General features: G+C 45.6%; 9 protein-coding genes and 1 pseudogene across 9 annotated transcripts; 6 read left to right on the top strand and 4 right to left on the bottom strand.

Annotated features, from left to right (window-relative positions):
• The first annotated feature begins 525 nt into the window (after positions 1-525).
• Positions 526-1,021, top strand: LOC134994292 (histone H3). The gene has a single exon (XM_063950952.1). It carries the CDS (start codon positions 555-557, stop codon positions 963-965), a length of 411 nt encoding a protein of 136 aa, XP_063807022.1. The 5' UTR covers positions 526-554; the 3' UTR covers positions 966-1,021.
• Positions 1,022-1,795: 774 nt separating this feature from the next.
• On the bottom strand, positions 1,796-2,326 carry LOC134994293 (histone H2A type 1-like). The gene has a single exon (XM_063950953.1). It carries the CDS (start codon positions 2,239-2,241, stop codon positions 1,849-1,851), a length of 393 nt encoding a protein of 130 aa, XP_063807023.1. The 5' UTR covers positions 2,242-2,326; the 3' UTR covers positions 1,796-1,848.
• Positions 2,327-2,528: 202 nt separating this feature from the next.
• LOC134994295 (histone H2B 1.1-like) lies at positions 2,529-3,018 on the top strand. Its single transcript, XM_063950956.1, has one exon. It carries the CDS (start codon positions 2,587-2,589, stop codon positions 2,965-2,967), a length of 381 nt encoding a protein of 126 aa, XP_063807026.1. The 5' UTR covers positions 2,529-2,586; the 3' UTR covers positions 2,968-3,018.
• A 1,370-nt stretch (positions 3,019-4,388) lies between these two features.
• On the top strand, positions 4,389-4,794 carry LOC134994297 (histone H4). Its single transcript, XM_063950958.1, has one exon. It carries the CDS (start codon positions 4,423-4,425, stop codon positions 4,732-4,734), a length of 312 nt encoding a protein of 103 aa, XP_063807028.1. The 5' UTR covers positions 4,389-4,422; the 3' UTR covers positions 4,735-4,794.
• Positions 4,795-5,894: 1,100 nt separating this feature from the next.
• LOC134994289 (histone H1B-like) lies at positions 5,895-6,760 on the bottom strand. The gene has a single exon (XM_063950949.1). It carries the CDS (start codon positions 6,709-6,711, stop codon positions 6,046-6,048), a length of 666 nt encoding a protein of 221 aa, XP_063807019.1. The 5' UTR covers positions 6,712-6,760; the 3' UTR covers positions 5,895-6,045.
• An 11,387-nt stretch (positions 6,761-18,147) lies between these two features.
• On the top strand, positions 18,148-18,643 carry LOC134994283 (histone H3). The gene has a single exon (XM_063950943.1). The coding sequence runs from the start codon at positions 18,177-18,179 to the stop codon at positions 18,585-18,587; it is 411 nt and encodes a 136-aa protein (XP_063807013.1). The 5' UTR covers positions 18,148-18,176; the 3' UTR covers positions 18,588-18,643.
• A 774-nt stretch (positions 18,644-19,417) lies between these two features.
• Positions 19,418-19,948, bottom strand: LOC134994285 (histone H2A type 1-like). The gene has a single exon (XM_063950944.1). It carries the CDS (start codon positions 19,861-19,863, stop codon positions 19,471-19,473), a length of 393 nt encoding a protein of 130 aa, XP_063807014.1. The 5' UTR covers positions 19,864-19,948; the 3' UTR covers positions 19,418-19,470.
• A 202-nt stretch (positions 19,949-20,150) lies between these two features.
• LOC134994287 (histone H2B 1.1-like) lies at positions 20,151-20,640 on the top strand. Its single transcript, XM_063950946.1, has one exon. It carries the CDS (start codon positions 20,209-20,211, stop codon positions 20,587-20,589), a length of 381 nt encoding a protein of 126 aa, XP_063807016.1. The 5' UTR covers positions 20,151-20,208; the 3' UTR covers positions 20,590-20,640.
• A 1,365-nt stretch (positions 20,641-22,005) lies between these two features.
• The window catches only part of LOC134994280 (uncharacterized), a 49,844-nt pseudogene continuing 43,861 nt past the window's right edge, over positions 22,006-27,988 (top strand).
• LOC134994282 (histone H1B-like) lies at positions 23,512-24,375 on the bottom strand. The gene has a single exon (XM_063950942.1). The coding sequence runs from the start codon at positions 24,326-24,328 to the stop codon at positions 23,663-23,665; it is 666 nt and encodes a 221-aa protein (XP_063807012.1). The 5' UTR covers positions 24,329-24,375; the 3' UTR covers positions 23,512-23,662.

The following is a 27,988-nucleotide window of genomic DNA, read 5'->3' as shown; positions in this document are numbered from 1 at the left end:
TAAGGTTTCTATTTCAAGACTCTTTAGACTTGAGGCTTGTATCACTGGTGTGTGTGTGTGTGTGTGTGTGTGTGTGTGTGTGTGTGTGTGTGTGTGTGTGTGTGTGTGTGTGTGTGTGTGTGTGTGTGTGTGTGTGTGTGTGTGTGTGTGTGTGTGTGTGTGTGTGTGTGTGTGTGTGTGTGTGTGTGTGTGTGTGTGTGTGTGTGTGTGTGTGTGTGTGTGTGTGTGTGTGTGTGTGTGTGTGTGTGTGTGTGTGTTTTGATTGTCTCCCCTGGCTAGAATGCCAGCATAGACTTCCCGGAATACAGCAATCCTTCTGGCTGAAACGTGATAAAACCTCTAATGGAGACTGATTTTGTTGCCGCACCCGGGAGAAACCCTAAAGTCTTGGAGGGCTTTTTGAAAAGTACTATGCATATGCCTAAGCCAATCAGGATGAAAGGCGCCTTTAACTCATCCAATGACAGCGCAGCACAGTGCATAAATAGAGATGCTAGCGGCTGCTTTCTATATGTATTCGTTTTTTTGCCTTTAGACGTGTTTCGTGAGGAGAGATGGCCAGGACCAAGCAGACCGCCCGCAAATCTACCGGAGGTAAAGCTCCCCGCAAGCAGCTGGCAACCAAGGCTGCTCGGAAAAGCGCCCCAGCTACCGGCGGCGTGAAGAAGCCTCACCGCTACCGTCCCGGGACTGTTGCTCTCAGAGAGATCCGCCGCTACCAGAAATCCACCGAGCTGCTGATCCGCAAGCTGCCCTTCCAGCGATTGGTGCGTGAGATCGCCCAAGACTTCAAGACCGACCTGCGCTTCCAGAGCTCTGCCGTTATGGCCCTACAAGAGGCCAGTGAGGCTTATCTGGTGGGGCTGTTCGAGGACACCAACCTGTGCGCCATCCACGCCAAGAGGGTAACCATCATGCCCAAAGACATCCAGCTAGCCCGCAGAATCCGAGGGGAGAGGGCATAGACACTCGGCACTCCTATACACGCAGCAACACAAAGGCTCTTTTCAGAGCCACCAAATCCTTCTAAACCAGCTGAAGCATAAGTTACACAATGGTGTTTAATTGGACGGATACCACCTCCTTTAGCTCTGCCCAGGCTCCTCGTAGTTAGTAGCCACTAAGCTCACGGCCTATATCCCTTAATTACCCGCACCTTCCTTCCAGCTTGCCGCTGCCCTGGAACAGTGGCGGGAGCCTCCTCAATTCAGCGTGCAGTCAGGGCACAGGGGGCTACTAGTCTTCACCATGAAAGGTTAGAGTTGATCAAGTGTAAGGGAACGTTTTAATAAGGCTCCATGAGCACTTTTCTATGGAAGTAAATGCCTGTAAGGCGGCTCTTTATAGAGTCCTCTACCGAGGAACTTGCCCTACACATCTAGTACCTCCCTTAATGAATCTGGGGGTCAAGCATTTAGCCGTGCAGCTCCGATTCTATGGAACTCACATCCCCGCATAGCTCGAGAGGCCCCCGCTCTAGAATCTTTCATACACACTCATCACTCTCTAAATGTCCATTTAGTATCTCCTGCATAGCTTCCCTGCGCTCCACGGTTTCTGTGCTGTATTGTATTAATTTAATTTGTTTAGCGCTATAAGTCCTATTGCAGAAAGAACATTATGGAAATAACATTGTTATGTCTGCGCTCTACTGCTTGTTACACGCAAGGGTCTGATTTACTTCCCGTCAGAAGCACAACGCCAAGTACGATACTCGCACCTATCCCGCTAAACAGCGGGCTACTTACTCCCACATGTACAGCATATCATGAATCAGCTCTTTGGGGTCAGGGTGGGTGGCTCTGAAAAGAGCCTTTGTGTTGCGGGGACAAGTATCTAGCAGTGAAATCACTTGCTCTTAGCTGGTTTGTGGCTCTCGGTCTTCTTGGGCAGCAGCACGGCCTGGATGTTGGGCAGAACGCCTCCCTGGGCGATGGTCACCCCACCGAGCAGTTTATTGAGCTCTTCGTCGTTGCGCACAGCCAGCTGCAGGTGGCGGGGGATGATGCGGGTCTTCTTGTTGTCGCGGGCGGCGTTTCCGGCAAGCTCAAGAATCTCAGCCGTCAGGTACTCCAGTACTGCGGCCAGATACACCGGGGCACCGGCTCCCACACGCTCCGCATAGTTTCCCTTCCTCAGCAGACGGTGAACTCGACCGACTGGGAACTGGAGACCGGCCCGGGATGAGCGAGTCTTTGCCTTAGCACGGGTCTTGCCGCCTTGTTTCCCTCTTCCAGACATGCTTGCGAGGTTCAATGAGATAAAAGAGTCTCTCTTTCAACAGAAACACTGAGAGAAATGTCTCTAAAACACCGCCCTCCTCTTACATATATACTCAGAAGCGACATGCTGCTTGCTCTGTGATTGGTCTGCTTACAAGCTAAACAATGCAGCTCAACTTCATCCACAGACCAATCCGCAAAAAGAAGAGTGGGGTTACGATGCCTACCAGTGTCACATGACACTTCTACCCAATAGTGTAGCTTGCATTGGTGATGCCTCGTTTGCATAAGCTGCCTATAAATAAAACAGATGTGTGAGATGACCGCACAGATTTTCTACATTGTGTCGAAGAGATCCTAAAGAATGCCTGATCCAGCAAAGTCTGCTCCGGCGCCTAAGAAAGGCTCTAAGAAAGCGGTGACCAAGACCCAGAAGAAGGATGGGAAGAAGCGTAGGAAGAGCAGGAAGGAGAGTTACGCCATTTACGTCTACAAGGTGCTGAAGCAGGTGCACCCTGACACCGGCATCTCCTCCAAGGCTATGGGCATCATGAACTCCTTTGTCAATGACATCTTTGAGCGCATTGCTGGGGAAGCTTCTCGCCTGGCTCATTACAACAAGCGCTCGACCATCACCTCCCGGGAGATCCAGACCGCCGTACGCTTGCTGCTGCCGGGAGAGCTGGCCAAGCACGCCGTGTCCGAGGGCACCAAGGCTGTTACCAAGTACACCAGCGCCAAGTAATCACCCCCTTCTCTGACCCACATCAACACAAAGGCTCTTCTAAGAGCCACCCACCTCCTCTCTAATCGGGCTGAAACTATGATGGGTATTATATGTGCTACTTGCAAATCTGCCTTATTGTATCTCCGCTTCCATGAACTGTATATTCACTTCCAAACTAAAGCGGGGTCATATAGTCATCATATTACAGATGTCAGCATTAGTGCTTACATAAAGCAATCCATAGAGCAGTGACTGCCCGTGTAGCTGCTGCAGAACTAGAGAATTATTGTATCTTATTCCAATGTTACAAAGTATCAGTAGATTGTAGCAATTGGTCCCGTTGTTCGTATCACTTTGAATCTCCTATAAACACAGTTGCTAAAAGGTTGTTTGTCTTTCAAGATGCCCTGTGTAGAATGCTATTGTTACTGTATCACTGCACGTGTAACACCGGGATCCAATCTCCGGTATCACTGCAGGTATATTGCACCGAATCCATTATAAGACATCAGGTTCCGTTTAGCTGCATTTAATGAAAGGAGATCTTTATGATCGCACAATACAATGCTGGCTTAGGTACACGTGCCAGCTGTGCTCCCTATAGTAACAGAGATACAGGGGGTGGCTGAGCAGCAGTGTTCCGGAGCGGGACTGGCTGAGTGCAGTATCAGCGGCGCTCATTATTACAGGGAGAAGAGAGACCGAAGCGCAGAGCTGACACTCAGACCGAGCCCGGGACAGACGTTACACTGACCAGCCAGAAGCGGCATGTCATTGGAGTGATTTTGTTTTGTCCCGCCGAAATCTGTTCGACTCATTGGTCCATTTTGAATTTTCATCCTCCAATCCCAATGAGGTTGTGCAAGTCACTTATTATATACCTATTATTTATCTGGACAATATATAATAATGGATATTAAAACGGTTAAATTCTAAATGGTTTTTTTTTTTTACTTCAATAAAAATAAGTCTATGAACAACAGTGTGCTAAATAAAGTAATCTATTATATAAAATAAATTATAGTGCAGTGCTAATATATATATATATATATATATATATATATATTTATTATACTTTATGCTGTCCTATATTTATGACATTTCATTTTTTCTGATTTGCTATTTCTCAGTCGTCATCTATATCATCTGTTATGAGCCTTATATCAAATGTTGGGACGTTGATAAGAATGGGACTCAGTATGGATAATATTACATTGTATCTTAGGTTGAATATTATGTTGTACCAAGTACAGGAATTGTATGGGAAAAAAGATCTTAGCTAAGTGTAACTTTATATTGCGTATACATCTTATGCCCCTAATCTGATGGTAAGGCAGTGACTTTTTAACATCTAATTATAGCCATGACTCCGCCTCTCAAAGTGCTCAGTCACCCATCAGGTCCGCTTACCTCTTTCTAAAGAGCAACCGAAAATGGGTTGCCTCATATTTCTTTGTCGTTAGCTATTGAATAATGTCTGGAAGAGGTAAAGGAGGTAAGGGGCTCGGAAAAGGAGGCGCTAAGCGCCATAGGAAGGTGCTGCGGGACAACATCCAGGGCATCACCAAGCCTGCCATCCGCCGCCTTGCCCGGAGAGGAGGCGTGAAGCGTATCTCCGGCCTCATCTACGAGGAGACCCGCGGGGTGCTGAAGGTGTTTCTGGAGAACGTGATCCGGGACGCCGTCACCTACACCGAGCACGCCAAGAGGAAGACGGTCACCGCTATGGATGTGGTCTATGCTCTCAAGCGCCAGGGCCGCACTCTGTATGGCTTCGGAGGCTAAACACCGAGGCGCATCTAATACCATCACCCGCACACAAAGGCCCTTTTCAGGGCCGCCCATCTCTTCTACGAAAGATCTGTAACCCAACGTCTCTGTGTAGTGCTGTACTCTGACTATAAGCCGGGTCCTAGTACTTAATCGTTCCCTCACATTAGGCACACCGCTAGTGGTTGCTGTCTTTATTTGGAGTGATGATGAAAGGACCGGGCCAGTATTTTAGTGAGCTTATGCCCAAGCTGGCCACTACTAATGTGTAATGTTTATGAATTCTTGCAGTGGGTGAGACGTGAGTAGATTTGTCCTAGAGGTACCGCCATGATCCTTTGTTTCGAAGATGGCACAACACACTGTCGGTGGCTGACTAGTTCTAAGCTGTTGGACACAAGTTTTTTTTATGAAGGACAAACTAAGTATTCACTAGGAAATCCATGTTCTCTTACAGCTTAGCTTATCGGCGGAGTTTTTGAAAAATGTATCCGCTCTTCTTTAAACCAATCGGTGGAGGGGGACATGCTTACTTCTACCAATCAGCGCAGCTCAGCTTATATGCAAATTTGATGAAAGCAGCCAGGTTACATAATTCATTTTTTGGGGGGACAATGCCTGGGAGAGGTAAGGGGCTCGGGAAAGGAGGCACCAAGCGCTGCAGGACTACATATCATCCAGGGCACCACACAGCCTGCCACCCGCCGCCTAGTCCATAGAGGGGTCCTGCAGGCTTTGAACGTTAATTAACTAATTTAAGGGTCTCCTACATTAATCCAGAAACGAGCTATAGGAACAGGCTGTATTTTCAAGGGAGGCATTTTTTTTTTTGTAGCAAACAATTATACCTTGTCCGGGTACCTCGCAGTCTGTACATCACCGGGAATGGCGTGCAGAACACGCGGTGCTGTTCCTTACACCAGACTGTACGACCAAGTACACATAAAACAACCATTCAGCTACTACGGGCGGCTGGAGATAGAAGAACCCGACACTTTAGTGTATACGTTCCCGATCTATCTGCAGATTTAACAGATAACTGCATTTAGTCCCGCTCCCCTGCATATCCCACTTATGCAGTGACTGCATGGGGCAGAGTAGATGGGCCAAGTGGTCCATATCCTGCTATCAAGAGCTATGTTTCTAGGACTGATGTGTAAGGGACAAACTAGATATTTCTGCCACATGTAGCGACTTCTTCACTACAGTTTTTATTTAGTCCCCCAATAGATCACATCGTGCGCCTACAGCTCTGCCGAGACAGGGTGGGTGGCTCTGAAAAGAGCCTTTGGGGGATAACAAGGAAGAGAGGCTGCGGCTTTACAATCACTTCTTGGCCGCAGCTTTCTTAGGCTTAGCTGCCTTCTTGGCCGGGCTTTTTGTGGCTTTTGGCTTCGCTGCCTTCTTGGCCGGACTCTTGGCAGCTTTGGGCTTCGCCGCCTTCTTGGCGGGACTCTTGGCCGCCTTCTTAGGCTTCACGGCTATAGGCTTCTTTGGGCTTTTGGCAGCAGCCGCTGTAGCGGGTTTCTTCACCTTTTTCGGGGTCTTGGCTGCACTCGGAGCCTTCTTGGGCTTCTTCGGGGATTTGGCCACTTTCTTCGCTGCAGGTTTCTTGGGCTTCAGGGACTTCTGGGCGGCCTTCTTGCTTTCCACTTGTTTCTTATTGAGCTTGAAGGAGCCGGAAGCGCCGGTACCTTTCACCTGGGTGAGAGTTCCTTTGGTCACTAATCCTTTCACCCCCACTTTGATGCGGCTGTTGTTCCTCTCCACATCGTAGCCTCCGGCAGCCAGAGCCTTCTTCAGGGCGGCAAGAGAAACCCCGCTGCGCTCTTTAGAGGCGGCCACGGCTTTTACGATCAGCTCGGAGACGCTGGGTCCAGAAGACTTGCCGCTCTTCTTTGCTCTTCCAGCAGCTTTCTTCGGCTGCCTCTTCTTTTTGGCTGCGACCTCTGATGGAGGAACAGCGGCGGCGACGGGGGCAGTTTCCGCCATGTTTGCAGAACTTAACTTTAATCAATAATACTACAACGCCCGGTGTTGACTCACGTCTTTTATATACACTGCCGGCTGTGCTGTGATTGGCTGCCGAGAGTGAGGTGTTCTGTGCTCCCATTGGCGGAATGAGCAGCCGTGTAAACTCTTCCCTGTCTGAGTGTACGGGGGAATCTGCTCTCACCTTGTGTTTCCCTAGCGCAGAAAAACAGTCTTTTATAGGGCATGAGGTGAGCGGCGAGCTGGCTCTCTGCACCACACCAGTACTCCAAGGTCTCCCCTAACCCTTTACTGTCATTGCTAGCCTATGCGCTGTGAAGAGTGCCGGGAATAGCCCCTGTCAGCTCACCTAGACCAGGCATGATCTGGCTGGCGTGTAATACATCTTTTCTGCGAAGCGAAAAATGTCTCATCGGGCACTTTTCTCTCCTCCAGGCACTACACCGAACAAAGGTGGCTGGGGCATAATCAGTGCAGAGGATGCCGCATTTTGAAAGACATAAAGGTGATGTGTGGGATGCTGTACACCCGGATGGATAGCACAGGCAGGTTGCCCCACAAGGTATTGGCACTCCTGTCTGGGAACTCTAGTTACTTTGACTAAATAAATAAAAGAAAGATATCTGGCGTGCATAATCAGCTTCAGAATAATCCTGCCGGCCTGAGATTCTCCATGTCCTGAAAAATGCTGGTGGCGTTTTCTCCACATGTTCTTATAATGATCCATATAGACATTGATGCATATCTATGCATCTTAAGTGTGTCAGTAGGTGGGCTATGGGGTCCCGTTCCCATTGATAGGAGACTGATATTTTTAAGAGGACATGGGAGCAATAGGGTGAGACCATAGGAATAAAGGGTACAATATCTGGAGACGGGAGAAATAAGGAGACGAGGAGTGGGAGATCAGAGGAGCAAAAGGAACAACAGAGGGAATCGGTATGAATAGTGATACAAATAAAAGGAGACAGTAATAATATGGAGAATAATAAGGGTACAGAGGGAAAAATGGAGAGGCAGAAATATGGGGATACATAAGGGGACCTCTAAGGGTAGTGGCAGGTGGAAGGAATGGATGAAAGGAAGAGAAACAGGGGGAAAATAAAGGTGAATGGGTAAAGATGGCAACAGGAAACAAACGGGGAGATGGGAGAGACAAGGGGAAAATCGGGGGAGACGTGATGGAACACGGGGGAGGAAAAGGAAGAACAAATAGGAGAAGATAGGAAGATGTTGAAGAATTATATGCTCACAATAGTTATGCGGAATAAAATTTAAATGACGTAGCTTGTTAAAAAATAACTAGCTGAGAGGAGAGGATCGACATTGAGGAATGGAAGGCAAATGGAGATGGAAGCGGGTTCTTGAAAAATACCGATGACTACTAACTGGAGGGCGTGTGCCAGCAGCAAGTACCATCCAGGTCTCACTCTCTTCCCCAACCCATGATTGCATGCTGGAGTTGTGATCTAGAGCATTGAGAGTCTCCAGAGCAGGTAGGGAGAACACGGAGCTAGACCTGGGCCACTACTAGGGATTTCTGGGGCCCCAAGGATGGTAGAAACAAAATAGAAATAAAAGCTGACCCATAAAAATATTTTTTTTTCAATACTTTTAATGTTTATTTTTTTCAAGAACATGTAAAATGGATATAAAAATAAATAAATATATCTGCATAAAGAAAAAGACAGTAACTAAAATAGAACAATAAGTGGTTGATTTTACGTACAGGGACTATTGTATCTGAAATTAGTCTCCACTGAGCAGATGAAAATCCCCTTTGTACAATCCACATACAGTACACAGCAGCTTTATATTCTCTTCATGCAGTTTCCCGGATACATAAGCTTTAGCTTGTGGTCTAAGTTGATACTTTCACAGATTGTATCCAAATGTTTCAATGGAATAGTTACAATTGAATAATACTGTTTCCCATTAGTATCATATAGTTTCACACACGCAGAAGTTCTGTTCATACTCCATTCTAAAGCTACCGTACGGTAGCGATGACCTAATATGACCTAATATGATTAATGTATTAACGTTTTAAAAATGAAATCATCATTATTATTTTATGCCATAGACAGTGTTTTTGACATATGTAGTTGTGACTTTTCTTATTTTTATTTTTATGTATATCTGCATTCATATTAATATCTCCCTGGAATTAGTGAGTATAGTTTGCAAGTACATACAATGGTATTTACTGTTTCCTATTAGTATAATAGTTTCCAGCACATTCCGAATTTCTGATTATACTCAGATCTAAAGCTTCTCAGAGGCAGTACGGATGGTGTAATGGTTAGCATTACTTCCTCACAGCACTGAGGTCATTAGTTTGATTCCCACCATGGCTCTACTGTAACTGTGTGGAGTTTGTATATTCTCCCTGTATTTGCATGGGTTTCCTACGGGTACTCCAGTTTTCTCCCACAATCCAAAAATATAATTAATTGAGTCCCAATAAAAATTGTTTAAGTGGTGCATGTGGTAGGGAATATATATTGTAAGCTCCACTGGGGCAGGGACTGATGTGAATGCATGTAGTGTAGTGATGTAGTGCAGTGGATAGGGGAATGTAGTGCAGTAATGAGGTGTTATGATAAAGTGCAATGTGTGGGGACACACAGGGGGGAATGTAGTGAAACACGCCGCTGATGGGGTATGTGACGCAGAGGGCATTTGGATCACATAGGGGGATGTTGTCCAAAATATCCCTCTTTTTTCTAAATTTTTGATAATGTGATTATTTTAGTCTTAGGGTTTTTTTTTTTTTATATTTTTATTTTATTATTATTAATATTACTATTGTTATTATTAATAATAACATTTTTTATAAACACATTTTGGGGAGGGGAATCACTGCTTTTTCCCTGGTGGCGAAAATCCTAGTTTCGGCCTTACCCTTAGTAATAGGCTTCATGCTGCCCAATACCGTTACATCAGTATGAGACATTAAACCGTTTTTTCCAGTACCAGGGCCTTTGCTTTGTATAGATTCCCCAAGAACAAGCCCCAAAACTCGGGGAAACTGTTCCTCTTTTCACCTGGGTGGCTCCATACCAGCTGGGAAAGTGCTCCAGGGAAGTTGCCTAGCAATGTCCGATAATTATGGCAATGCTGGCCATTTTGAAGGCCAAGTAGTCTAAACATTGAACCAGTTTCAGTTCCCTAGCAATGTCGGGTAACCATGGCAACAGTGGCCATTTTGATGGCAAATTTGATTTAAGCATGACAACCAGTTTCTGTTCCCTGGCAACAGTTCGGCAACCATAGCAACATATACGTTATGGTAAGAACTTACCATTGATAACAGTATTTTTCCTAAATCCACAGGTTTCACAGGATACATTGTTATATGGTTGAGCGACAGCGGTTCTTACACTAATCGGTCAAAGCTTTTTGGCCTCCCAGCATGCAGTGGACCCGTCCATATATCCTCGCCTCCTGGGTCAGGTAAATCAGTTGTTTTCCAAAGCTTAAGGCAGGAGCATCATGTAGAGCACTAATCAGGCGAGAAGACCACACATGCACAACCTCCCACCCTTCCGTACAAGAGGGAAGAGTTTAGTGAGTAAAAGGATCCTCAAATCAGGTGCGTCAAGGTGGGATATCTGTGGACATAGGAGAAATACTGTTATCAATGGTAACTTATTACCATAACTTATATTTCTCCTGCAGGGTCCACAGGGTATCTACAGGATACATTGGGATGTCCCAAAGCAATTTAGTGGTGGCAACGCTCCTGATTAGACAGGAGAATGCTTGGCCCAAATTCAGCATCCTGAGAGGCAAAGGTATCCACAAGCAAAATGTCTAATGAATGTGTTAATGGAAGACCATGTGGCTATCTTACATATCTGTTCTGCTGAAGCACCATGCTGTGCTGTCCATGATGGACCTACTTTACGAGTAGAGTGAGCAGAGACATTATCCGGAAACAGGAGATCAGCCTTCGAATATGCTTCTGAAATCGTCATCCAAAGCCACCTCGCCAGTGTCTGCTTACCAGCAGGCCACCCTCTCCTATGAAATCCGTAGAGAACAAAGAGATAATCTGTCTTTCTGATAGCACTGGTACGATCTACGTAGATCCTTAAGGCATGGACAATTTCCAACGATGCATCTCCCGCAGATAGGTCTGGCCCCTGGAAAGCCGGGACTACAATTTCTTTGTAAAGGTGGAATTTAGACACCACCTTAGGAAGATACCCAGATTTAGTTCTGAGAACCGATCTATCTGGATAAAAAATGAGAAATGGAGGACAAAATAATAATGCGCCAAATGCTGAAACTCTTCGAGCTGAAGCCATAGCCAGAAGAAAGAGAACCTTAGCTGTCAACCATTTAAAATCTACTCTTTTAAGTGGTTCAAATGAGGCAACTTGAAGGGCCTTTAGAACTAAACTTAGATCCCAAGGCACTGTAGGAGGAACAGAGGGACGTTGAATGTGCAGCATTACCTGGAAAAAAGTGTGCCCATTCTGTAGGTTGGCAATTTTCTTTTGGAACCATACAGTTAGTGCTGACACCTGCACTCTCAAAGAAGCCACCCTTAAACCAGAAGGAATGCTAGGATTCTGGAAATTCTGAAAGACCTGGGGTCAAGTTTCCGTTCACTGCACCATTGAATATAGGCTTGCCATATTATGTGATAAATGCGAGCTGAGGAGGTTTTCCTTGCTCTAAGCATTGTTTGAATTACCTGTTGAGAGAATCCTTTTGACTTCAGGATGGAGGTCTCAAGAGCCACGCCATCAAAGACAGTCAATCCAGATGTCTGTGATGGCAAGGCCTCTGAATCAGTAGATCTGGATGTTGAGGTAGTAGGAATAGAGCATCCATCGACATCCTCTGCAGATCTGTGTACCAATGTTTTATGGGCCAAGCCGGAGCTATTAGTATAACGGCACTTTTCCTTTTTATTATTATTATTATTATTATTACTACCGCCACCAGTTTTTTATATAGTGTACACATATTATTATTATTATTATTATTATTATTATTATTATTATTATTATTATTACCAGTTATTTATATATTATACATATATTTTGCAGTGCTTTACAGAGCATATTTAGCCATATACATCAGTCCCTGCCCCAGTGGAGCTTGCAATCTATAAACCCTATCACATGTACACACAGACACACATTCACACTAGGGTTATTTTTTTTCTTTGTTGGAAGCCAATTAACCTACCAGTATATTTTTGGATTGTGAGAGGAAACCGGAGTACCCGAAGGAAACCCATGCAAGTACGGGGAGAATATACAAACTCCACACAGTTAGGGCTATGGTGGGAATCGAACCCATGACCTCAGTGCTGTGAGGCAGTAATGCTAACCATTACACCATCCATACTTTTACCTTTCTCACCACCCTGGTTAACAGGGTGATGGTAGGAAACACATAGGCCAGACGAAAGTCCCATCTCACTGACAGGGCATCCATCTTCCTTGGTCCACTGCACCTAGAAGCAATTTCTTCCTGACACTGCTCCTCAGCCCTGAAGGCTGGCATCTGTTGTCAGAATTTCCCAATCTGATATCCAAAAGGGTCTCCCTTTGTCCAGATGGGCTGTCTGTAGCCACCAGGCTAATGACCTCCTTCCTTCCAGAGGAAGAATCATAGTCTGCATTTTTATTGTCTGATGACCCCATTCCACTTGGTAAGGATCCGATGTTGCAGAGGTCTTGAATGGAACTGAGCATACTCTACCATGTTGAAAATTGACACCATTAGACACATCACACACATTGCTGCGAGAATTTATACTCTTCGACAGTGTAGAAGCTCCTGGATCCTTTACTGACGTTTGGATATTTTTCTCAGAAGTAAAATTACTCTCTGACGGCTCAAATCCAATACAGCCCCAAATGAGTCATCCGTTATGACGGAACAAAAGATGATTTTGCCCAATCTATGAGCCAACCGTGCTTCTGCAGACACTCTATTGTATGTTGCAGATGACACAGAAGCAATACCTGAGACTGTGCCAGGATAAAAAGATCGTTGAGGTATGGAAATATTCTTATCCCCTGCTGGCGGAGATAAGCTACCATAATCACCACATTTTTGGTGAATACTCTGGGGGCTGTGGCCAGACCAAATGGCAGAGCCTGAATCTGAAAATGCTGTTGGAGGATAGCGAATTTGAGATAGCGCTGATGGGACAGAGCTATAGGAACATGCAGGTAAGGATCCTGTATATCCAGGGATACCATAAAATCCCATGGTTCCATAGCCAAAATGATGGAATGTAAGGTCTCCATATGAAACCGAGGTACCCAAATGTATTTGTTCAGCATTTTTAGATTGAGTGTGAGCTGGAACGACTAGTTCAGCTTCTGGACTAAAAACAGGTTGGAGTAGAAACCCTGTCCTTGTTGTGCAGGAGGAACAGGAATGATTACTCCTGACTGAAGCAATTTCTGAACTGCCTCTTGCAAAACCCTGGCCCTCATTTCTACCAAAGAAAGGCTGGTACAATAAAAAAAAAAAAACCTTTGAGTAGGGTTTTTCCTGAAAGAAAACGCATAACTGGGATACACCGCTTCTTGCACCCAGGCATCTGTGGTAGACTGCTGCCAGATTTGTGCAAAATGAATAAGTCGGCCTCCCACCCTGGGTTCCCCCAGGTGGAGGCCCGCACCATCAGGCTGATGGCTTATCTTTTTTGTATTCTGAATCAGCTTTCCAGGTGCGTAGCTAAACTGCTCGGTGAGCGGCTAATTTTGAGGCTGATGTTTGAGAGGCAATAGTGCCCATATCTAAGGCTGCTTCTTCCAAGAATATTGCAGCCTGTTTGATATGTGTCACATGGGATTTTTGCTCTCTGGATGTCGTTGAAATTTCCCCTACCAATGCATCTTGCCAGACAGCCACTGCTTTAGCCATCCAGGCTGAGGCCATGGCTGGTCTAATGATTGCCCCAGACAGGGAAAAAAAAGTTGTTGTTTTTTAGCAAACCATCTACTCTCCTATCCGTGACATCATTTATTGATGTTGAAGGCAGAAGTAATGTAGATTTTTGCACTAAGCGAATCACATGCATATCTACTTTAGGGGCTACCTCTCTCTTTAAACAGTCCTCAGTCAGAAAAGGGTAATTGGAATTCCATTTCCTAGGAATTCTAAATTTCTTACTGGGCATAACCCAAGCCTCTTCCATAATTTCCGTCAGCTGTTCTGATCCAGGAAACTCAGTCTTACCTGTTTTGGGACGTTTAAATAAAGGTGCCTTGGATTTTAACACAGTATATGTTGATTCTTCTAAGGATAAAATGGATTTCATTGCAGTAATCAACTCAGATATGTCCACTGAGCTGAGACCTTCTTCCTCATCCTCATATTCAGAACCAGAGTGTAATGAGTCTTCGTCCTCTGATGAGTCCTCATCTGAAACATGTGTAGACTCTGAAGATGTTGTTTTGTGTCTAAATGATTTACTTACCACTGGCTTTTCAGCCTGTTTCTGTTGAGAGGCTACTGCTTCCCCTGTGCTGCACATATAATAGTGCAACCTATCACCGGTACAGAAGTTGGAATTATCCACTCAGCTATACTGGATAATGTCCTGTGCAAACATAGCCCATGGTGGATCAACTTACACCTGCATCTGCCTTGAATATTTCAAGAGACCTTGGTGAAAGCTAATACAGTTTGCACACAACCCATCTTGAACCAGATCCTGAGATGTTAACCCAGCTTTACATGACAAACATGATATGAGTGTTGGTGCTGATGTGAGTGTGTTTTCCTCACCTTTTCTGCTCTAAGACATGATAAATAATCAGACAATTTAACAGTGTAATACACAATTTGTGACTGTAATCACTTTAAAATGTGTTAAAGTGACATACAATCCGACCCTACCCTGTTTAGCACCAGCATTGAGGATCGGAGTAAACAGAGAAAACTGACAGAATTTATAGCAAAGTCAGCAATCACACTAACAGTCAGTCACAGACTATACATTAGTATAATAAGCAATATGACCACATATTCAACTACAGGTACAGTTCACGTATGTAGGAGAAACATATCACTGCATTACTTTATAAAAATGCTTTAACTGTATTCAGACGCATAGCAAAAGAAACCACAGTAATATTATCAAACTCATATGCATTATGCCCTTATCCAACTATTTGTACTCAAAGGTAGATAGAGACTTAGGGCCTAATTCAGACATGGTTGCATGCAGGCTATTTTTTGCACTGCTACGACCAGGTAATCGCCACCCACAGGGGAGGTGGGATTGCTGTGTATGGCTGCAAACGCTTGTGCAGAGAGCTGCACAAACAAAAAGTTTGTGCAGTCTCTGCACAGCTCAGGACTTGCTCACCCGCTGCAATGATCCTTGCTGGAGCTGATGTCAGGATCCCTCCATGGAAACGGCCGGACACGCATGCGTTTTCCTCAACACTCCCAGAAAACGGTGAGTTGACACCCCCGGACGGCCTCTTCCTGTCAATCTTCTTGTGTTTGCTGCTGCGAATGCTTTCTTCATTATTTTTGTCGCTGCCCAGTGATGGCCATCGCCGGCCAGCAACGCGCCTGCGCATTGCGGCCCCCACGCATGCGCTGTTCAGACCCGATCGCACGGCTGCAAATAACTACAGCATGCGATCAGGTCTGAATGACCCACTTAGTGTTTTATAGCCCCCACTCAGGAGAGCGGGATACAGGGAGACTTACCCCGCTTCCAGAATCGATAAATACGAGTGGATCCATATGCTATAAGTGTCCACCGCCGCTCCGTGAAAATATAGTGAACACAGATTGCCAAGTGAACACTGATGCACCAGTCACACAGCCGCTTCAGTTTATGGCAGGAGACTCGGAGGAAACTGGTCGTGAATCGGGGGGGGAGGGGCGACCAGGGGTGCATCCGTCTCCCCACTGCTGATCTCAAAATTAGGGATCGCAGCCTCATGCTACTCCTGGAGCCTTTGATCCCTAAGGCCTAGCACTTGTGCACTCTCGGTGGCAGCCGCGTCAGCGACTGTTTGGTAGTTTCCCCCAAAAGAGTGCGGCTGTGTCCATGTTCCCCCTCTAAGCGGAACCTATGCCTTACCTTCCTCCCGTGCTCCGGCCACAGCCTGGTAACGTCTGCTGGACTTGCTAGTTTTATCCGACACAGACGCCCGCCGAAACAGCACTGTACTCGTGGGTAAGCGTTGTCGCGACTCGGCGGGGAGTAGTTGGAGTGACTCTTTCTAAGGTACGTATAAGACGCTGTTTAGAAAGATCACTCAGAAAAAAATAGTAAGACTATAAAAATAAAGTAAAAAAGCTTATGGCTGCCAAAAACCAGCAGCCCTTAGACCATGGTCCGGCTCCTGCCTCACCAAACTAAAAACTGATTTGCCTGAGCCAGGTGGCAGGTATATATAGACGGGCCCACTGCGTACTGGGAGCCCAGAAAGCTTTGACCGATTGGTGCAAGATCCGCTGTCGCTCATCCATATCCCAATGTATCCTGTGGATACCCTGTGGACCCTGCAGGAGAAAGTGGCCATTTTTCAGGCCAAGTAGATTAAGCATGACAACCATTTTCGGTTGCCTAGCAATTTCTAGTAACCATGGCAACGGCGGCCATTTTGCTGGCAAAGTTTAAGGAGCAAGACAACCAGTTTCTGTTCCTAAACAGTTTTGCTTGTTTCATTTCTACTCATATTGTACAGTGTAATCCAGGCATGTCCCAACTGCGGCCCTCCAGCTGTTGAGAAACTACACTTTCCAGCATGCCCTGACACAGCTTTAGCATTCTCTGACAGCAAGACTGTGTCGGGGCATGCTGGGATATGTAGTTTCACAACAGCTGGAGGGCCTCAGTTTGGACATGCCTGGTGTAATCCTTTTGACTCTTTATTTTACACCAGTGATGTAAAAGTGTGTGGAAATATAGAAATGGTCGTGTGAACATTTCCAAAATATTTAACAAGGTTTCTCAACAGTTTACTAAAATGTAATTACCCACCGCTCTAAGAAATAAATGCCGTCTGTCCTCCAGTGATGGTAGCACATGCAAGGGGTCCAATAGGTAAGCCAGTAGCCCCTAAGCATCCCACCTGGCACCATGTAGGAGGTAATCACCAATCACCATCTGCCTTAGTATGGATTATTCATTTATAATATTCTCTTCCCTTAGTACTAACTAAATCTCAGTAATAGGTATAGAATTGCATGAGGAGTAATGGACAGTAGCACACCCAACCCCTACACAGATAGAATAAAAGGAGGAGCACTCACTGTAGGTATTCTGTAGTGCACCATAGCATAGTGAGTCATTATTATGACATTACATTTTTATTCTTAATTCCCATACATTCAGGTCACTGAATGTGCATTGTGCTCATAGCAATATAATCCCCTATAAGAGTTTTAAACTCGATTGAACATAATAAAATACACCTTTTGCCAATTCTTAAACAAACAACCCCTTATTTTTTGTTTGTTTGTTTGTTTGTTTTTATAAATGGGAAATGAAACTTAACTCATTAAATATGCATTTATAATAATTCAGCTATACAAAAAGAAAAAGTGATTCACTTGTATCTGATTGTTATTTCCACCAATAGCCCATTCATTGCAAACCCTTACACTATCTAGACAAATGTCCTCCTGTGTTCTCCATGTATTGTACTTTGTCTTTCTCAGATTAATGAGATTTGGCTTGTGGTTTTATTTGATACTTTGGTATTGATAGTATCTACTGATGTATTCATAGAATAGTAACAATAGTGTAACACTACTTACTGTTTCACATTAGTATCACATCGTCCCCAATGCAGGCAGAAGATCTGATTATTCTCCGTTCTAAAGCTTCTCATAATATGATAATTGAGATCTACCAGATAAATGTATTCTTAATGCTGTAATATGCAAATGACTATCGTATCGTGAATGTTACTTGGTAAGCAGACATATTAATCGCTGATGTTTTTACTGCAGACATATACTGTGATCTCCCGGACAGTAGAGAGCACAGCTGGTGAGGCACATCTGTCCCCATACGTACTATTCCCGCCGACGGTAGCTATTCACAGTACTGTATGTAATAAGGTTTCTATTTCAAGACTCTTTAGACTTGAGGCTTGTATCACTGCTATGTGTGTGTGTGTGTGTGTGTGTGTGTGTGTGTGTGTGTGTGTGTGTTTGATTGTCTCCCCTGGCTAGAATGCCAGCATAGACTTCCCGGAATACAGCAATCCTTCTGGCTGAAACGTGATAAAACCTCTAATGGAGACTGATTTTGTTGCCGCACCCGGGAGAAACCCTAAAGTCTTGGAGGGCTTTTTGAAAAGTACTATGCATATGCCTAAGCCAATCAGGATGAAAGGCGCCTTTAACTCATCCAATGACAGCGCAGCACAGTGCATAAATAGAGATGCTAGCGGCTGCTTTCTATATGTATTCGTTTTTTTGCCTTTAGACGTGTTTCGTGAGGAGAGATGGCCAGGACCAAGCAGACCGCCCGCAAATCTACCGGAGGTAAAGCTCCCCGCAAGCAGCTGGCAACCAAGGCTGCTCGGAAAAGCGCCCCAGCTACCGGCGGCGTGAAGAAGCCTCACCGCTACCGTCCCGGGACTGTTGCTCTCAGAGAGATCCGCCGCTACCAGAAATCCACCGAGCTGCTGATCCGCAAGCTGCCCTTCCAGCGATTGGTGCGTGAGATCGCCCAAGACTTCAAGACCGACCTGCGCTTCCAGAGCTCTGCCGTTATGGCCCTACAAGAGGCCAGTGAGGCTTATCTGGTGGGGCTGTTCGAGGACACCAACCTGTGCGCCATCCACGCCAAGAGGGTAACCATCATGCCCAAAGACATCCAGCTAGCCCGCAGAATCCGAGGGGAGAGGGCATAGACACTCGGCACTCCTATACACGCAGCAACACAAAGGCTCTTTTCAGAGCCACCAAATCCTTCTAAACCAGCTGAAGCATAAGTTACACAATGGTGTTTAATTGGACGGATACCACCTCCTTTAGCTCTGCCCAGGCTCCTCGTAGTTAGTAGCCACTAAGCTCACGGCCTATATCCCTTAATTGCCCGCACCTTCCTTCCAGCTTGCCGCTGCCCTGGAACAGTGGCGGGAGCCTCCTCAATTCAGCGTGCAGTCAGGGCACAGGGGGCTACTAGTCTTCACCATGAAAGGTTAGAGTTGATCAAGTGTAAGGGAACGTTTTAATAAGGCTCCATGAGCACTTTTCTATGGAAGTAAATGCCTGTAAGGCGGCTCTTTATAGAGTCCTCTACCGAGGAACTTGCCCTACACATCTAGTACCTCCCTTAATGAATCTGGGGGTCAAGCATTTAGCCGTGCAGCTCCGATTCTATGGAACTCACATCCCCGCATAGCTCGAGAGGCCCCCGCTCTAGAATCTTTCATACACACTCATCACTCTCTAAATGTCCATTTAGTATCTCCTGCATAGCTTCCCTGCGCTCCACGGTTTCTGTGCTGTATTGTATTAATTTAATTTGTTTAGCGCTATAAGTCCTATTGCAGAAAGAACATTATGGAAATAACATTGTTATGTCTGCGCTCTACTGCTTGTTACACGCAAGGGTCTGATTTACTTCCCGTCAGAAGCACAACGCCAAGTACGATACTCGCACCTATCCCGCTAAACAGCGGGCTACTTACTCCCACATGTACAGCATATCATGAATCAGCTCTTTGGGGTCAGGGTGGGTGGCTCTGAAAAGAGCCTTTGTGTTGCGGGGACAAGTATCTAGCAGTGAAATCACTTGCTCTTAGCTGGTTTGTGGCTCTCGGTCTTCTTGGGCAGCAGCACGGCCTGGATGTTGGGCAGAACGCCTCCCTGGGCGATGGTCACCCCACCGAGCAGTTTATTGAGCTCTTCGTCGTTGCGCACAGCCAGCTGCAGGTGGCGGGGGATGATGCGGGTCTTCTTGTTGTCGCGGGCGGCGTTTCCGGCAAGCTCAAGAATCTCAGCCGTCAGGTACTCCAGTACTGCGGCCAGATACACCGGGGCACCGGCTCCCACACGCTCCGCATAGTTTCCCTTCCTCAGCAGACGGTGAACTCGACCGACTGGGAACTGGAGACCGGCCCGGGATGAGCGAGTCTTTGCCTTAGCACGGGTCTTGCCGCCTTGTTTCCCTCTTCCAGACATGCTTGCGAGGTTCAATGAGATAAAAGAGTCTCTCTTTCAACAGAAACACTGAGAGAAATGTCTCTAAAACACCGCCCTCCTCTTACATATATACTCAGAAGCGACATGCTGCTTGCTCTGTGATTGGTCTGCTTACAAGCTAAACAATGCAGCTCAACTTCATCCACAGACCAATCCGCAAAAAGAAGAGTGGGGTTACGATGCCTACCAGTGTCACATGACACTTCTACCCAATAGTGTAGCTTGCATTGGTGATGCCTCGTTTGCATAAGCTGCCTATAAATAAAACAGATGTGTGAGATGACCGCACAGATTTTCTACATTGTGTCGAAGAGATCCTAAAGAATGCCTGATCCAGCAAAGTCTGCTCCGGCGCCTAAGAAAGGCTCTAAGAAAGCGGTGACCAAGACCCAGAAGAAGGATGGGAAGAAGCGTAGGAAGAGCAGGAAGGAGAGTTACGCCATTTACGTCTACAAGGTGCTGAAGCAGGTGCACCCTGACACCGGCATCTCCTCCAAGGCTATGGGCATCATGAACTCCTTTGTCAATGACATCTTTGAGCGCATTGCTGGGGAAGCTTCTCGCCTGGCTCATTACAACAAGCGCTCGACCATCACCTCCCGGGAGATCCAGACCGCCGTACGCTTGCTGCTGCCGGGAGAGCTGGCCAAGCACGCCGTGTCCGAGGGCACCAAGGCTGTTACCAAGTACACCAGCGCCAAGTAATCACCCCCTTCTCTGACCCACATCAACACAAAGGCTCTTCTAAGAGCCACCCACCTCCTCTCTAATCGGGCTGAAACTATGATGGGTATTATATGTGCTACTTGCAAATCTGCCTTATTGTATCTCCGCTTCCATGAACTGTATATTCACTTCCAAACTAAAGCGGGGTCATATAGTCATCATATTACAGATGTCAGCATTAGTGCTTACATAAAGCAATCCATAGAGCAGTGACTGCCCGTGTAGCTGCTGCAGAACTAGAGAATTATTGTATCTTATTCCAATGTTACAAAGTATCAGTAGATTGTAGCAATTGGTCCCGTTGTTCGTATCACTTTGAATCTCCTATAAACACAGTTGCTAAAAGGTTGTTTGTCTTTCAAGATGCCCTGTGTAGAATGCTATTGTTACTGTATCACTGCACGTGTAACACCGGGATCCAATCTCCGGTATCACTGCAGGTATATTGCACCGAATCCATTATAAGACATCAGGTTCCGTTTAGCTGCATTTAATGAAAGGAGATCTTTATGATCGCACAATACAATGCTGGCTTAGGTACACGTGCCAGCTGTGCTCCCTATAGTAACAGAGATACAGGGGGTGGCTGAGCAGCAGTGTTCCGGAGCGGGACTGGCTGAGTGCAGTATCAGCGGCGCTCATTATTACAGGGAGAAGAGAGACCGAAGCGCAGAGCTGACACTCAGACCGAGCCCGGGACAGACGTTACACTGACCAGCCAGAAGCGGCATGTCATTGGAGTGATTTTGTTTTGTCCCGCCGAAATCTGTTCGACTCATTGGTCCATTTTGAATTTTCATCCTCCAATCCCAATGAGGTTGTGCAAGTCACTTATTATATACCTATTATTTATCTGGACAATATATAATAATGGATATTAAAACGGTTAAATTCTAAATGTTTTTTTTTTTTACTTCAATAAAAATAAGTCTATGAACAACAGTGTGCTAAATAAAGTAATCTATTATATAAAATAAATTATAGTGCAGTGCTAATATATATATATATATATATATATATATTTATTATACTTTATGCTGTCCTATATTTATGACATTTCATTTTTTCTGATTTGCTATTTCTCAGTCGTCATCTATATCATCTGTTATGAGCCTTATATCAAATGTTGGGACGTTGATAAGAATGGGACTCAGTATGGATAATATTACATTGTATCTTAGGTTGAATATTATGTTGTACCAAGTACAGGAATTGTATGGGAAAAAAGATCTTAGCTAAGTGTAACTTTATATTGCGTATACATCTTATGCCCCTAATCTGATGGTAAGGCAGTGACTTTTTAACATCTAATTATAGCCATGACTCCGCCTCTCAAAGTGCTCAGTCACCCATCAGGTCCGCTTACCTCTTTCTAAAGAGCAACCGAAAATGGGTTGCCTCATATTTCTTTGTCGTTAGCTATTGAATAATGTCTGGAAGAGGTAAAGGAGGTAAGGGGCTCGGAAAAGGAGGCGCTAAGCGCCATAGGAAGGTGCTGCGGGACAACATCCAGGGCATCACCAAGCCTGCCATCCGCCGCCTTGCCCGGAGAGGAGGCGTGAAGCGTATCTCCGGCCTCATCTACGAGGAGACCCGCGGGGTGCTGAAGGTGTTTCTGGAGAACGTGATCCGGGACGCCGTCACCTACACCGAGCACGCCAAGAGGAAGACGGTCACCGCTATGGATGTGGTCTATGCTCTCAAGCGCCAGGGCCGCACTCTGTATGGCTTCGGAGGCTAAACACCGAGGCGCATCTAATACCATCACCCGCACACAAAGGCCCTTTTCAGGGCCGCCCATCTCTTCTACGAAAGATCTGTAACCCAACGTCTCTGTGTAGTGCTGTACTCTGACTATAAGCCGGGTCCTAGTACTTAATCGTTCCCTCACATTAGGCACACCGCTAGTGGTTGCTGTCTTTATTTGGAGTGATGATGAAAGGACCGGGCCAGTATTTTAGTGAGCTTATGCCCAAGCTGGCCACTACTAATGTGTAATGTTTATGAATTCTTGCAGTGGGTGAGACGTGAGTAGATTTGTCCTAGAGGTACCGCCATGATCCTTTGTTTCGAAGATGGCACAACACACTGTCGGTGGCTGACTAGTTCTAAGCTGTTGGACACAAGTTTTTTTTATGAAGGACAAACTAAGTATTCACTAGGAAATCCATGTTCTCTTACAGCTTAGCTTATCGGCGGAGTTTTTGAAAAATGTATCCGCTCTTCTTTAAACCAATCGGTGGAGGGGGACATGCTTACTTCTACCAATCAGCGCAGCTCAGCTTATATGCAAATTTGATGAAAGCAGCCAGGTTACATAATTCATTTTTTGGGGGGACAATGCCTGGGAGAGGTAAGGGGCTCGGGAAAGGAGGCACCAAGCGCTGCAGGACTACATATCATCCGGGGCACCACACAGCCTGCCACCCGCCGCCTAGTCCATAGAGGGGTCCTGCAGGCTTTGAACGTTAATTAACTAATTTAAGGGTCTCCTACATTAATCCAGAAACGAGCTATAGGAACAGGCTGTATTTTCAAGGGAGGCATTTTTTTTTTTGTAGCAAACAATTATACCTTGTCCGGGTACCTCGCAGTCTGTACATCACCGGGAATGGCGTGCAGAACACGCGGTGCTGTTCCTTACACCAGACTGTACGACCAAGTACACATAAAACAACCATTCAGCTACTACGGGCGGCTGGAGATAGAAGAACCCGACACTTTAGTGTATACGTTCCCGATCTATCTGCAGATTTAACAGATAACTGCATTTAGTCCCGCTCCCCTGCATATCCCACTTATGCAGTGACTGCATGGGGCAGAGTAGATGGGCCAAGTGGTCCATATCCTGCTATCAAGAGCTATGTTTCTAGGACTGATGTGTAAGGGACAAACTAGATATTTCTGCCACATGTAGCGACTTCTTCACTACAGTTTTTATTTAGTCCCCCAATAGATCACATCGTGCGCCTACAGCTCTGCCGAGACAGGGTGGGTGGCTCTGAAAAGAGCCTTTGGGGGATAACAAGGAAGAGAGGCTGCGGCTTTACAATCACTTCTTGGCCGCAGCTTTCTTAGGCTTAGCTGCCTTCTTGGCCGGGCTTTTTGTGGCTTTTGGCTTCGCTGCCTTCTTGGCCGGACTCTTGGCAGCTTTGGGCTTCGCCGCCTTCTTGGCGGGACTCTTGGCCGCCTTCTTAGGCTTCACGGCTATAGGCTTCTTTGGGCTTTTGGCAGCAGCCGCTGTAGCGGGTTTCTTCACCTTTTTCGGGGTCTTGGCTGCACTCGGAGCCTTCTTGGGCTTCTTCGGGGATTTGGCCACTTTCTTCGCTGCAGGTTTCTTGGGCTTCAGGGACTTCTGGGCGGCCTTCTTGCTTTCCACTTGTTTCTTATTGAGCTTGAAGGAGCCGGAAGCGCCGGTACCTTTCACCTGGGTGAGAGTTCCTTTGGTCACTAATCCTTTCACCCCCACTTTGATGCGGCTGTTGTTCCTCTCCACATCGTAGCCTCCGGCAGCCAGAGCCTTCTTCAGGGCGGCAAGAGAAACCCCGCTGCGCTCTTTAGAGGCGGCCACGGCTTTTACGATCAGCTCGGAGACGCTGGGTCCAGAAGACTTGCCGCTCTTCTTTGCTCTTCCAGCAGCTTTCTTCGGCTGCCTCTTCTTTTTGGCTGCGACCTCTGATGGAGGAACAGCGGCGGCGACGGGGGCAGTTTCCGCCATGTTTGCAGAACTTAACTTTAATCAATAATACTACAACGCCCGGTGTTGACTCACGTCTTTTATATACACTGCCGGCTGTGCTGTGATTGGCTGCCGAGAGTGAGGTGTTCTGTGCTCCCATTGGCGGAATGAGCAGCCGTGTAAACTCTTCCCTGTCTGAGTGTACGGGGGAATCTGCTCTCACCTTGTGTTTCCCTAGCGCAGAAAAACAGTCTTTTATAGGGCATGAGGTGAGCGGCGAGCTGGCTCTCTGCACCACACCAGTACTCCAAGGTCTCCCCTAACCCTTTACTGTCATTGCTAGCCTATGCGCTGTGAAGAGTGCCGGGAATAGCCCCTGTCAGCTCACCTAGACCAGGCATGATCTGGCTGGCGTGTAATACATCTTTTCTGCGAAGCGAAAAATGTCTCATCGGGCACTTTTCTCTCCTCCAGGCACTACACCGAACAAAGGTGGCTGGGGCATAATCAGTGCAGAGGATGCCGCATTTTGAAAGACATAAAGGTGATGTGTGGGATGCTGTACACCCGGATGGATAGCACAGGCAGGTTGCCCCACAAGGTATTGGCACTCCTGTCTGGGAACTCTAGTTACTTTGACTAAATAAATAAAAGAAAGATATCTGGCGTGCATAATCAGCTTCAGAATAATCATGCCGGCCTGAGATTCTCCATGTCCTGAAAAATGCTGGTGGCGTTTTCTCCACATGTTCTTATAATGATCCATATAGACATTGATGCATATCTATGCATCTTAAGTGTGTCAGTAGGTGGGCTATGGGGTCCCGTTCCCATTGATAGGAGACTGATATTTTTAAAAGAGGACATGGGAGCAATAGGGTGAGACCATAGGAATAAAGGGTACAATATCTGGAGACGGGAGAAATAAGGAGACGAGGAGTGGGAGATCAGAGGAGCAAAAGGAACAACAGAGGGAATCGGTATGAATAGTGATACAAATAAAAGGAGACAGTAATAATATGGAGAATAATAAGGGTACAGAGGGAAAAATGGAGAGGCAGAAATATGGGGATACATAAGGGGACCTCTAAGGGTAGTGGCAGGTGGAAGGAATGGATGAAAGGAAGAGAAACAGGGGGAAAATAAAGGTGAATGGGTAAAGATGGCAACAGGAAACAAACGGGGAGATGGGAGAGACAAGGGGAAAATCGGGGGAGACGTGATGGAACACGGGGGAGGAAAAGGAAGAACAAATAGGAGAAGATAGGAAGATGTTGAAGAATTATATGCTCACAATAGTTATGCGGAATAAAATTTAAATGACGTAGCTTGTTAAAAAATAACTAGCTGAGAGGAGAGGATCGACATTGAGGAATGGAAGGCAAATGGAGATGGAAGCGGGTTCTTGAAAAATACCGATGACTACTAACTGGAGGGCGTGTGCCAGGCTCATCTCTAGTGCCAGCAGCAAGTACCATCCAGGTCTCACTCTCTTCCCCAACCCATGATTGCATGCTGGAGTTGTGATCTAGAGCATTGAGAGTCTCCAGAGCAGGTAGGGAGAACACGGAGCTAGACCTGGGCCACTACTAGGGATTTCTGGGGCCCCAAGGATGGTAGAAACAAAATAGAAATAAAAGCTGACCCATAAAAATATTTTTTTTTCAATACTTTTAATGTTTATTTTTTTCAAGAACATGTAAAATGGATATAAAAATAAATAAATATATCTGCATAAAGAAAAAGACAGTAACTAAAATAGAACAATAAGTGGTTGATTTTACGTACAGGGACTATTGTATCTGAAATTAGTCTCCACTGAGCAGATGAAAATCCCCTTTGTACAATCCACATACAGTACACAGCAGCTTTATATTCTCTTCATGCAGTTTCCCGGATACATAAGCTTTAGCTTGTGGTCTAAGTTGATACTTTCACAGATTGTATCCAAATGTTTCAATGGAATAGTTACAATTGAATAATACCGTTTCCCATTAGTATCATATCGTTTCACACACGCAGAAGTTCTGTTCATACTCCATTCTAAAGCTACCGTACGGTAGCGATGACCTAATATGACTTAATATGATTAATGTATTAACGTTTTAAAAATGAAATCATCATTATTATTTTATGCCATAGACAGTGTTTTTGACATATGTAGTTGTGACTTTTCTTATTTTTATTTTTATGTATATCTGCATTCATATTAATATCTCCCTGGAATTAGTGAGTATAGTTTGCAAGTACATACAATGGTATTTACTGTTTCCTATTAGTATAATAGTTTCCAGCACATTCCGAATTTCTGATTATACTCAGATCTAAAGCTTCTCGGAGGCAGTACGGATGGTGTAATGGTTAGCATTACTTCCTCACAGCACTGAGGTCATTAGTTTGATTCCCACCATGGCTCTACTGTAACTGTGTGGAGTTTGTATATTCTCCCTGTATTTGCATGGGTTTCCTACGGGTACTCCAGTTTTCTCCCACAATCCAAAAATATAATTAATTGAGTCCCAATAAAAATTGTTTAAGTGGTGCATGTGGTAGGGAATATATATTGTAAGCTCCACTGGGGCAGGGACTGATGTGAATGCATGTAGTGTAGTGATGTAGTGCAGTGGATAGGGGAATGTAGTGCAGTAATGAGGTGTTATGATAAAGTGCAATGTGTGGGGACACACAGGGGGGAATGTAGTGAAACACGCCGCTGATGGGGTATGTGACGCAGAGGGCATTTGGATCACATAGGGGGATGTTGTCCAAAATATCCCTCTTTTTTCTAAATTTTTGATAATGTGATTATTTTAGTCTTAGGGTTTTTTTTTTTTATATATTTTTATTTTATTATTATTAATATTACTATTGTTATTATTAATAATAACATTTTTTATAAACACATTTTGGGGAGGGGAATCACTGCTTTTTCCCTGGTGGCGAAAATCCTAGTTTCGGCCTTACCCTTAGTAATAGGCTTCATGCTGCCCAATACCGTTACATCAGTATGAGACATTAAACCGTTTTTTCCAGTACCAGGGCCTTTGCTTTGTATAGATTCCCCAAGAACAAGCCCCAAAACTCGGGGAAACTGTTCCTCTTTTCACCTGGGTGGCTCCATACCAGCTGGGAAAGTGCTCCAGGGAAGTTGCCTAGCAATGTCCGATAATTATGGCAATGCTGGCCATTTTGAAGGCCAAGTAGTCTAAACATTGAACCAGTTTCAGTTCCCTAGCAATGTCGGGTAACCATGGCAACAGTGGCCATTTTGATGGCAAATTTGATTTAAGCATGACAACCAGTTTCTGTTCCCTGGCAACAGTTCGGCAACCATAGCAACATATACGTTATGGTAAGAACTTACCATTGATAACAGTATTTTTCCTAAATCCACAGGTTTCACAGGATACATTGTTATATGGTTGAGCGACAGCGGTTCTTACACTAATCGGTCAAAGCTTTTTGGCCTCCCAGCATGCAGTGGACCCGTCCATATATCCTCGCCTCCTGGGTCAGGTAAATCAGTTGTTTTCCAAAGCTTAAGGCAGGAGCATCATGTAGAGCACTAATCAGGCGAGAAGACCACACATGCACAACCTCCCACCCTTCCGTACAAGAGGGAAGAGTTTAGTGAGTAAAAGGATCCTCAAATCAGGTGCGTCAAGGTGGGATATCTGTGGACATAGGAGAAATACTGTT

The sequence above is a fragment of the Pseudophryne corroboree genome, unplaced genomic scaffold (assembly GCF_028390025.1).
Source record: "Pseudophryne corroboree isolate aPseCor3 unplaced genomic scaffold, aPseCor3.hap2 scaffold_1294, whole genome shotgun sequence".
Taxonomy (NCBI): Eukaryota; Metazoa; Chordata; class Amphibia; order Anura; family Myobatrachidae; genus Pseudophryne; species Pseudophryne corroboree.
The sequence above is the reverse complement of the archived record's forward strand: the minus strand, read 5'-3'. Positions and strand labels throughout refer to the sequence as shown.